The following is a 12,587-nucleotide window of genomic DNA, read 5'->3' on the forward strand; positions in this document are numbered from 1 at the left end:
AAGTCTAAGCATCTCAAGTGCCCAAATGCTAAATCCAGCATAGCTGTGTTTCCATGTCTTCTAAGACTGCTTCTAAGACTTCTTCATAAATACCCATCTATATCGGAGTTTGTTAGAACAGGAGCTCAGAGTCACAACGCTGGGCATATTCACATACATGTGCAAAACCAAGCAGTGGATATGTTCAAAACTTTAAAATACTCACTTTAAAAGCTGTGAATATTCCATTGTAGGAAAAGAAAAAGGAACAGAGACTGCAGAAAATTGCTGGTTAATAACTGCAACAGAAGTGTACCTTTAAAACCAGAATTTACCAGCCTTTTACTATGCCACGCACACAAAAGGCATCTTTAAAAAAAAAAAAACACCAACAAACAGAAACAAAACAAAAGCAATAAAAAACCCTTAGCACCTCATGCAGCATTACATACATACTGGCAATCTGATTATCCAAATTGTTTCTCTATACTTTCCAGTCATTCGCAACAAAAACAGCACACAGAAAACTCATTTAAGAAATTCAGTAATAAATGAAGGCTTTTTTCTCAGCTCAGCCTGGAATTAAAGCGTAACACAATAAACACAATGCCAACAGGACAGATGTCTCCAGCAAATTAGCACATAGCATGTAAGCGAAGACTTAAGGTTCAAAAACTTGATGCGTATTTCCATTTTTAAAACACGGCAGGTGATTTGTCTATTATTTATGTACAGATGCTGTGACTGCGACTGCAATAATCGCGTTTAAATGAGATGCATTAATACACGGGTATAGATTTGAGCAAGCAACTTCATGACTAGCTCCTTGAAAGTCACATTTTAAAGGCTGTTCTTTAAGTGTGAAGACGCTTTCTATTGCCTTGTGCACTCGTTCAAACGAGTGGTACGTAACGCCAAGCATTTTCAGATTCCAAAAAGTAAGAGTTCATGGCTTGAAATATCTGACAGCAATGTGTAACTGGAACAGTCATTAAAGTATGATGCCCTGTTGTCAAAATCGTATTATTAATTCCTGCAGATGAATACCACGGCAATCGCATCCACAGTCCATCAGATCTTTGATAAGACAAGCACATGACTGAATAATTTTTATATAGAAACTGACTTGCTTGTTTTTCTTCTCTGCGTCTGTAACAGACAGCAATTAATTCGTCTCAAGCAAGCTTGTCCATCTGTTAGATGCCGAAACACATTTAGGGACATTCAGAGAGGTAAGTAGGTGATTTTATTAGGTCTGGAAGCATTTCAAACTTTCTTGCATTTATTTTTCCTCTCATTTGAGCTGAAATTACAGATTCAGATGCAGCCCAACCAAATGCAAGAAGTAACTGCTCTGCAGGCTGTTCCTGCAGCAAGCACTTTTCAGACATATTAAAAACAGCAAAAGGAAAACAGCACAAACAGAACCAGATATGACAACAAACGATGAATACAACAAATACAGGTGACAATGGGTTGGTGTAGCAGGATCCTTGTTCTGGAAAAGGGAAGCGATGGAGTCTTACAAGCAGCGTGCCTGACACCAGCAAAAAGATGTCCAGAAGCTCAAAGAACTGAGGAATATCAACAGCAAAAATTGCAAAAATAGTTGTCTGAGGGAAATGATGATGCCTACAGGGAAAACATTTGAGATATATAAACACCAGGAACGAAGTGGTATTATACAGAATGCTTGGCATGGAAAGGAGTGAACTAGTGTTGTTTTAACAGCTCAAATCCTCGTAATTTTTTTAAAGCAATAGGAGGCGAGGAGCATTAAACCACCTCACCAGCCAACATACCTAATCCAATAATGCCCAAGGTCTCCCCTCTGATCCTGGCAGCTCCGGAAGCCACTTCCCGAATCTGTTCGACGCTTTGTACTCTCGTGCCTTCTCGCAGAGCCTGGTGAAGCCAGGTGGTTCGTCTGTACAGGTTCAGAATGTGGCACATGGTAGAATCCGCCGTCTCTTCTACTGAGGCAGCTGGCACATTACACACTGCAATCCCTGCAAAGAACGGGTGGAAAGGATACCAGGTTGCCAAGTAATTCTCACTTCTTCCTTTTTGATGGCCATTCAGGAGCATGATGTTTAAATTTACAGGTATTTCTATACCAAGTTTCTGACTGCAATCCCTGACACAATACATGACAAACCAGTTCATAAAGACTTGCAAAGGTTTTGTTCTGATTTTTTTTTTTTTTTTAACTTTTGTTTTTCCAAACTAAGGCAAACAGACTACTGAAACCACAGAAGTATACGAGATGTCAGGCAGCTTAGTAACCAAGCTGATGTCTTAGTAAGCATTTTACATGCACACTGGGCTACGTGCTTTGAATAGCAGAAGGAAATATGCCTTTCTCTCAGCACAAAGCCAGTAAGGTTGAAGATCACTGTTTACATTTCATTGTATGAGTTACTTTCCACTACCGAGCAAATACCCTCCCAAAAGCTATCTATACATTATAAAAAAGATTGATTTAAAATGAAAGTAACTCTTACAAACCTTCACGGGATAACTATTATTTCCAGTACATATATGGGTAGTAACAACACAGGGAGGAACGATCTGTTTCTTGTTGCACATGGGTTTGTGCAGTTGCTACAAACAGAATCCAAGTCCTTCCCTGGTCCTTCAAATTAAAGAGAGAACCCATCTAAATATCAATACAGAAATACAATACTTCTGCATGGTATGGAAAGGTAATGCAAAAATACAGCTATTAGGATATGGACTTAACAGTTGAAAAAGGTGCAAGATCAAGAATCAAAAAGACCATTACAGATTTCCACAGACAGCTGTGGGAGGTGGACTGATCCAAGACTCACGAAATTCCATTTTTTACTTCAAAAAACAGCTCAGGCAGCCAGCAAATGTAATTGCGTGTCAGTCACCCCATTCTGTTTCTCTCGGATAAGCGTGTACTTCCAGAACACATACTGCAGTGAAGCAAAATGTTTCCTTGAAAAAAGTTTGTGTCCTTTCTATTTACTACATTCTCCCTGTAATCATCAGCTCCCGCTAATTTTTTGCTCCCAATCCTGCTGACTGAGATCACAAACAGTGTACAGTGTAATTTCACGGTGGAGAAAAAAAGTGTTTTGTATACTAAAAAAACACCCTAATACTGTTTTCACTGTCTAGTTGTTTGGGTTTTACATAAATAAGTATTCAGTGAGTCTTCAGCTAACACCAGTATATCTTGTGAAGCAAGGAAGAAAACCCAACATGCTCTTCCGTGAGAGTAATAACAATAATCTGACAAATAATAAGCTTATACTGAATTTATCTGTGTTTTCCATTCAAACGCCTTCCTTCTTTCTACAGCCAACAGAAGGAAGCTGCAGAACTATTTTTCTTGTCTCTGCTGAGTCACTGCTCTGTAGACTTACACGAAGATAAAACAGCATCATTTGCTGGATTATTAATCTTGGCAGTCTGCTAACATCAATGGCAGTGTGAAACTCACGGTATTTTAAAAATAAAAAAAAGAGCACGAATGGGACAAAAAGTACTAGACTGAAACATAAAATCCCTTCAAGTGCATCACATTAAACAGCTGCATTTGTTTATTCAGAAGGTCTTTTTCATGGAGCAAAAATGCGAGTTTTAGATGGCAAAACAAATTCAATAAGCATGTATCCTAATGGCTGGCATCAACAAAAAAATGGTTTAAAAGGACTTTAAGTTATATTACATATGTGGGAAGCTAAGAAATTCAACTCGCCTTACACCTTCCTTCCTATAAAAGGTTTTCCCTTTTAGGGAAAAGGGTGAGGCAATTTCTCTCATAAGTTGTAGAAATTTCTTATTCTCTATTTTCCCCCACTTTTAAAACCAGCTGATTTCGAAAAGGCAAGAGTATCGTAAACCACAACAAGCAGCTGTACAGAGGCAATGATATGAAGAGAAGAGACATTTCACATAGGAAAAGATAACGTACTCTTCTCGTTTCTCATATCTAACTGCTTCAGTGCTCCTTTCCCACTCCCCACTGCTTTCAGTGATCTTGTGCACAAGTTCAATGCTGAAAAGCTCAGGAGTCAACTGGTGTTACCCTTCACTGCCATTTCACTTGCATCCAGTTACAATTACAACTCATACGTATTTTCTACTCAACAATTAATAAACTGAAGAAAAAAAAAGACCAGATCATCTAGCTTTATTCAAGAAACATCTGTTTGCATCCATTTCAAGAAGAGTAAAAGCACTAACATTAAAGTAATACTTAACGGGAAAAACTGGTAACAACTTCACCGGCAAGCTCCCTGAAAATTACTCCAAAAGTTACTATGGAATTTCAGGAAAATGTCGTACTTTAGGGTCTAACTCTGTACTGTATTTCGAGACTGAATCAAAGCCTTTTTCAAAGAGCAATTAACTCTCGGGTTACCTCCTTGAGATGCACATTCAAGGAATGGAAAGAGATTTGTCCCAGTAGCGATGCATTAGTATCTAATTCCAACCATTTGGCCCTAACTACTAGGAGAGACTTTACATTGTAAGCCTTCCAGCATTTACTGGCTTTTGAAAGAATGGACAATTTTATTTTGTAAATACTGAAATGCACAAATGGGATGGGTCCTAACTGTGTAACTCACAGTCTAATCACAATGTGATTCAATGAAGGATTGATTAGGCATGTGGTGTTTACCATGCCACAGGGATGAGAATGTCCACAGTCTGCTATACCGTGGCTTCAATCATAGAATCATTAAGGTTGGAAAAGACCTCCAAGATCATCTGGTCCAACTATCACTCTACTATCAATGTCATCACCAAACCATGTCCCCAGGCACCAGGCCCAACCTTTCCTTGAACACCCCCAGGGACGGTGACGCCACCACCTCCCTGGGCAACCCGTCCCAACGCCTGACTGCTCCTTCTGACAGAAATGTCTCCTCATTTCCAGCCTGAACCTCCCCTGGCACAACTTGAGGCCATTCCCTCTAGTCCTATCACTGGTTATCTGTGAGAAGAGGCCAACCCCCAGCTCCTCACAGCTTCCTTTCAGGTAAATGTGGAAAGCAATGAGGTCTCCCCTGAGCCTCACATTTGAGTTGTAAGCTCAGGTTACCATCCAGCACAGAGACCTGCCCAAATAGCCAACAAACCTGCAAAGATTTTCCTCTCATCAGGGATTCTCTACAGAAACCACACTCATGATGGCTCCGGGTTTTTGGAGCTAGGTTTTGGGGCTTTGGATCCAGGATTTTACTCCAGGGCAGTCCCTAGATACATAACATGGTTTCTGGGGCTTACAACTCAGGCACCAAACTTTGGCACTACTTGAGTAAGTAGGAACGCAACCTTGTGCATGCCTTCAGATCTATCTGTTCTTTATAGAAACTCATGAAAAAGTTCTTAGCCTCTGCCTGTCGTGCAAACTACACAGCCATTAGTCACTGGGGATTATTTTACTTTATTTTACTGATAAGCAGAGCCACATTACACCTCCTCACTCTATCAGTGGGGCTATTAGTAAGACTAAGCACTGTCACACTTATTTAAGTGTTTCCAAGATCTTCATAATGGAAAACACATTTATTATTGAAACATGTTAGATTAGGTATTAGGAAGAAAGTCTTTACTCTGAGGGTGATGAGGCACTTAACAGGTTGCCCAGAGAAGCTGTGGATGCCCCATCCCTGGAGGTGCTCAAGGCCAGCCTGGATGGGGCCTTGGGCAGCCTGGGCAGGTGGGAGGTGTCCCTGCCCATGGCAGGGGGCTGGAATTAGATGATCTTAAATATTCCTTCCAACCCAAACCATTCTGTGATTCTATAATACTTGATAATTTCAACCTAATTAGAAAAAAAAAAAAAAAAAACAAAAAAAAATGTATACATTGATATCCAGTGGTACAGTTTTACCTGTAGATTATAGATAATAGATAGGTTATCCTGAAGTAAGCAAAGTATAAATCAGACTTTTTTTTTTTAAGCAGTGAAACACTAAGCAATATCTCTTCATAGTTCCAGTATCTAAATTTATTCTGAAGCTGTAACAACTGATTCTCCTATAAAATCGATATTTCTACTTTATGGAGTGCTTTAGTACTAAATCTCATGCATCATAAATAAGTCCCAGACAGTTGATAATGATCTCATTTTTTATTCAAACAGTAGTAGTTTTCCATGCTGATGGAATTATATTTTGTGATTGGATTACAGTAGGCAGTAGTTAAAATACACAACTGGGGTAAAAAAAGAAGAAAAATTATGGCTGTACTCCTTGGATTTATCTTGAACAGGCAGATTGTCATCCTGTCACAAAGCTATTAATATTATCACTCAATTAACTAATGCTAATATCTCCATAATGATTTTTAAACACTTTGATGAGAAAATTATACAGCTTACATACTATGTTAGTATAAATTATACAGAAAACATTAATGCAAAGACTTAGATGCTATCAAATTTCTGGAGGCAAGTATAAGATGTAAAACAATGTCTTTAATAGTCATACCTAAATCTCCAGCAGATTTGATGTCAATATTATCAAAACCGCTGCCAATTCGGACAATTATTCGAAGTGCTTTAAATTTCTCCAGGTCTTCTCGTGTTAAAGTGATAGTGTGATACATCAGTGCACCCACTGCTTCATTTAGTACCTACAAGTAAAATGGAAGAAAAAAAATACTTATTTTTTTTTTCTTTCATAGGATCTCAGCCTAATCAAGTATACAAATTTTCAGGGATAAAGGACTGTAAAAGCATTGAATCCAGGTCTTTTGTTTTAAAGGTTATTTGCCCAAGTATGTCCCAGCCTCTTGTTAGACTTTTTTCCCCATCTGATATGTCTGTCCCAGCACGAGGAGACTAGTTTTAGGAAGAGATAAGTGACCTGTATTTGTGTTCTTATTAAGAAGGGAAGATCTTCTCATTTCACAGGAGATACTTTGCAATATTGGACCCTAAACACAAGAATTACCAGACTGCATCTGTACATGCATCCTAAAAACACATGGGAGCAAGCACTCAATTTAAACAGCAAGCATTTTTATGCTTCAGCAGCTGACATTCAGTTTTGAATGGCGTAACAGAGCAATCTCTTCCCCACACACACAGTGGTACAGGCATTCACTGCACTATTAAACCACTTGATACCTGAATAGAAAACATTCAGTAATCATTACAAAACCCTGGGACAACAGAGACTGAAATTTGTCAATTTATACAAAAAGTCTCTGTCCCGCAGTTTACTGATGCTGCAACACTCTGAGCTCTCACAGATGGAAAACTGAAGTCACAGAAATTGGTATAAATAAGATTATCCACAAAAACTAACACCTCTACGAAGTAAGAAATTGTACCAAGACAAAAACATTGCAAAGGAAAAAACTTGTGAGCAAAAATAAACTGACAGGATCATAAGGGTTTGAATATCTTTCAAATAATGTGAAAGTACATCCAACCTACTCAAGAAAGATTAAAATGAGGGGGTGTGAAGGGGAAGAAAGGTTAGCACACGAGGCCCAGGAGTTTTCAAATTCCGCTAACAAACAAGCCAGGAAACTGCATGTCACACAGCTGATACGAGTTTATTGCTCAGAAAGCAGAACACATTTTCCTCTGTATGCAAACTGGACTGTTTCACTTCTTCAAAATACTTCTTGGTTTCCACCTTCAGTGTGTTACCTAATAACCTAAAAGTTCTACAAGATACAGAACACGCTCAAATCATTTCAACTTCTAAGCTACTGCAATGACTTCATGTGGTTCCTATCAAGGACCTTATGTGAACATTTTGTGCAGGCTCTATATTTCTTATTTGATACACTTTTGGGCTTGGTGCATGCACAGATTCTATCAGCTGGGCTACTTATGAGCATTTTCTAGTGTAAGGAAAAAATATACCATTAATAAACATAAATCATTTCAAAAAACCCTACTATGGCAAAACATGATCTCACAAAAAGCATTACAACTCCCTGCTGGAAAACCAAGATCTGAAGCAACAATTTTAAAAAATTAAGATACACAAAATGTTTTAGAAGCAAATGTAAACAAAATCCATGAAAATGAAAGAAAACTGCTCCTTATGAATATCTCATAAACTAATCTATGGTATTTCAACAGGTGCCCCCAGATTGGTAACCCCAGCTCTAAGTCAGATAAAGACCAGGATTCCTTTGAGCAGAATTTGGATTTACTTGTAAGACGAAGAACTACAGGAAAATTAGAAATGACACAGCCTTGAAGTATGTGGCTACAACATAATTCAAAGAACAGCTGTAGGCTCTGATGCTACAAACAATTATATGCACACAAAACTCCTTGATTTTAATGGTACAAACAAGTCCTTTGGAGATTACAGCTAGCAGCCACTAATCAGCAAGACCGCACTCATCAGAAGGCATTTACTTGAGCTGCTACAGACAGGTTAAGAACACAGTTTATTGAGTTTGCTTCCACAGTGGCATTGTTGCTGGTGGGGACTTCCCACGGCACCAAGCCCATGTGCCTGGTGAGGTCTGCACCTGAAATAGTCCTTGTAACTTGACTAAATGCCCACCTAAAATGCCTTTAGGTAGTTTTTTTTTTTGTGTTTTGTTTTTTTTTTTTTTGTCCCATTAATCCCTAAAAGAAGATTGTTCTAAAATCCCCCTGTTCCAACAACACAGAGTTTTCTTCTTGTTTCCAGCCCCAATTTATTCACAGCCCAGCTTGCATCCATTTGTTCTGGTGCCAGTGTTGGCCATTTGCTCCAACCGTACTTTGTCTCCTTGGTGTTTACAGTCCAAATTTTATTTATAGGCAACGATGATATCCCCTGTCACAATCTGGCTGCACTTCGCAAGCCTAGTCCTTCCAGGCTTTTCTAGGACAACATCTCTCTACCCCTTGGCTGGTCTAACACTTCTTCGCTGTGCTCACACAAGCCTAAACTCAACTCCCCTGGGGTGACCAGAGCTGCAGGCACCGTGCTATTTGAGGTCTCTCTCCGTACTCTGTTACACCAACACCAGTACTGTCAGCAACCCAATGGTTACTGGAGAGCTCTCCTAATGAAGTCTCGCCTGACCCGTGTTTCCGCATGGCCAGCGGCGCGCTGACAGCCGATCCCTTGACTAAAGCACACAGCTGAATCCTTCCCTTCCTCATGCATGTCTTATTTCACACTCTCAAGCTTCTAGCAGGGCTTCCTTCTCCAAGTCACAACCCCAAGTTTTATCCTGTTGCCTTCAGGTACCTCTTGCTCCCTGTGATATCCTCCTGGCCCTCTCCAGTTAGCCATGTTCCCCATTCTGCCTCGTCACCACATCCTCTCCTTCCAGGGCTGTGACCCAGGAGAAAACACCCTTTGTTCATACGTAACCTGAAGTAGTTTACAGCTTCTGACAGCCCATCTAAAGTCTTCCGTGGCAGGCAGACCCTTCCTTCCCTGCTGCCCACCCCAAAAAGGCCAACGGGGCCTGTGTTTGTGTGCACAGAGCTGCTGCTACTCTGCAAGCCGCGTGAAGTAGGGGCTAAAAGACAGCTGAATTGGCTGAGGCCTTTGTGCTTTAAAATCAGTGTTTCAGCTGGGAATTTCACTTCATAATCTGACATTTTATTAACTCAGCCAGACAAGACTGTAATTTGGTCTCTAAGATCTCCGGCCTGGTCTCATTACACTACATTGTGGGGCCCGTTCAGGTTATGGCTTGGCACTGGACGGAGACTGAAAAGTATTTGGAAGTTTGGGAATGTGTTCAGTGAAAGGAAAAATATTTTTCAGCTATGGCTTAATGCTGACACTAGCCGTTTCCACACTCGTTTACCCACCAGATGAGATATGTAACAAACAGATGCACATGACAGATCTTTCAGGATTTTCTTCATAGTGTTTGAACTTGTAGGATTATGGACCAGTTAGCAAGGAAATGCACTGCCAAAATGTAGTCTCTTGGTATTGTGCATTATCTTGCATCAATTTATTATGCTACTGCTTTTTGCAGCTGGCCATGTGATAAAAGTACAATAAAAAGGCAAAAAATAGAAAATCTGAAGTTAGAAACATTCAGCATTGATGACTTAATAACGCCACTTACAGATTTTAAAAAATAGAGTTTCTGTACTTTGTTATTATTTTTATAAAGTATATACTCAGCTATTACACAGTAAATGCACATAAGGAAGTCTAAAAAGCTTGCCAGAGTGGAAACAAAACTTGAACTAAACCAGAGTGTAACATAGGAAACTGAAATCCAACATAAATGTAAGCAGTTCTGGCAAGTCTTTAGGAAACAACTGCACATAGGAGTAATTTAGTGATCACTTACAAAAGTACACCCAGGGGCAAATGCATAAGAGGTGCTGGGATTTTGTGTGCTTTTTCATAGCTCCCCATAATAAACTCAATCGATGCAACAATCACCAAATTCTAGTACAATGATTTTATTACTAAAATATCAACTCCTGTCAATCTGAGTGAGATACAGATTTAACAAGCAAGCAATTTCAGGTATGTGGCAGTCAGATAACACTCTTTCAAGATCCCCTGGATGTAAAGGAAACAGGCAAAATTTGATAGAGAAGATAGAGAACAAGCAGAGGGAGCTGCGTACCTTCAGCAGCCACTCCTGCTTTCATCTGACTACAGCTGTGCTTTTCGGGAAGAAAGGATCTGAGATAAAAGTTGAAACACAGGACATGAGTTGGCTTCCTTCTGTTACCAAATGATTAGGTAGCCCATCTGCATAATTTTTATGCCTTCAGTTACTGACTTACTTCCAGGTGAAGCTACAGCTTGTTGAAAGCCTTTTTCATACCCTCTTCAACAAGCTGACATCGTTTCCAATCAGAACTGTTCAGACAGGTCTTTCTGCTGTTCTTCAACCTCAAAATGACTACTTTGCTTTCACAGCGTGCCAGGTCTCCAAGGCTCTTAGAGAACTGATGACACTGTAGCAGGAGACATTTCTATTTCAAAGAGCTTAACAGATCTTGAGCAGCGAATATTGAAGGTTGAAATCCTTCTAAAACATTTTCCTATTTATTTTTTCTCATTTCACCACCATGCTCTTTTAGCCATCCTGCCAAATGCCACACCGTCACCGTTACAGCATACATGCCTCATGATTTGGAGAAGAACTTAGGATCCTGAGTATGTTACAAAAGCATAAATACAGCATGTTAACAATGGAACAGAAGGTTTTTTCTTCTTCAGTCATCTAAACATACCCTGCTAGTTTTCACTTTGAAAGACTGATCTCAAAGGCTCGTAGATCAATCCAGAGCACAAAAACGTAACACAGTACATAAAATACTAAGCTACTTCAACGCAGAGACAGAATACATTTATAAAATACACACGGAATGACAATATAGCCTTATTTTATTTTTAAACCAGCCTCTTGGAAGTCATCACTAGAAAGTGATCTATTTCATCTGGCTCTAAAAACACAGGGTACTGCATTTCTTGGGCTTGGATTTTGCTGTGTCATCGCCAGTTAAATGTTCCAGTGTCACCAACAGACCTGAGGTGTTCTGCACATCCAGGTAGACTTTACTTAATTTGAGTAGAACTTGTATTATCTGACTTGCAAAAAAGCAGCAATATGTCAAATTTGTGATCGATACTCGGTAACACAGAGGAAGGCTGCAGCAGGCTCGCAGCTGCTTGCAAAGTCTCACCAGAACAGTGTGAAGGATCCATTGCAAACGAACACAGTTAAAACTAAAAATAAATCCCAGCATGCTCAACCAGTAGTTAGTTTGTTGGTACAAATGCAAGATTACAGCTTCAATGCTGAACAAACAAGAACCTGGAAAGATCATCTTACTTGACCATTAATAAAACAGGAACAAATCAAAGACTCATGTGAATGACAGCAGCACGCTTGATTTGTTTGCATCAGTTTCAAAACATTTCTTCCATTATGAAAGCTCTTCAGCTCTTCTTTGAAACAGCCTTAGATAATAATTGTAATGACTGGAAATGCTTCTACAGGTAATTCCTAGGTACACAAGTGATTGAAAATTCCTCGTCCTACACCACTGAACAGGAAGTTCAGGTTTTAAACATTTATATTTAAAGTAAAGATACGGAAACACAGTATCCCTGTGAAGGTGATTTCATTATGTGCTTTTAACAGGAGTCCAGAGATTTGATGCATGTTAACTTAAGCACTTGTAAGGCTGGAATATAGATTTATCATCCAGGCTGTATTCCCACTTCCCACTGAGAACCCTGGTCCTCCGATTTTTGAGTAGCTGGGCATCTGCACGAAGCAGTAAACCCAGTCAGAAACACCGCCCACCCCACCCTCCATCCTCCAATTTCTCCTTCCAAATGATTTGAGAAAACATGTAGGAAACCACATATTCACACAAAAAAACACAGAACGAGAAAACACACACAGATTCACATAAATTGACTTTCCAGCATACGCATTTTGGTTTAAAACCATTCCTAGTCAGTTGTGCTTCCTATCTTTTGAAGTTTGCAGGGATAACTATTTTCTCTCTGTTTACCTTAGACTTCTATTACCAGATCTTGCATATTATTTTTATGTTTAGCTCTATGTAGCTGGAAAGCTCTTTATATATATATACATGCATATATATATATATATATTACTCTCTTTATGTATATATAAAGGAACAAGACTGCAGG

General features: G+C 39.4%; 1 protein-coding gene across 15 annotated transcripts in view; it reads right to left on the reverse strand.

Annotated features, from left to right (window-relative positions):
• The window catches only part of CTBP1 (C-terminal binding protein 1), a 228,920-nt gene that overhangs the window by 20,958 nt on the left and 195,375 nt on the right, over positions 1–12,587 (reverse strand). For all 15 annotated transcript variants that reach the window (XM_084517286.1, XM_084517278.1, XM_084517287.1 and 12 more), the window contains 2 exons: positions 6,453–6,597; positions 1,782–1,988 (listed from right to left, as the gene is read on the reverse strand). In XM_084517286.1, coding sequence (XP_084373412.1) covers positions 1,782–1,988; positions 6,453–6,597 — 352 coding nt within the window. The remainder of the gene's footprint in view (positions 1–1,781; positions 1,989–6,452; positions 6,598–12,587) is intronic.

This window comes from Aythya ferina (assembly GCF_964211825.1).
Source record: "Aythya ferina genome assembly, chromosome: 4".
Lineage (NCBI taxonomy): Eukaryota > Metazoa > Chordata > Aves > Anseriformes > Anatidae > Aythya > Aythya ferina.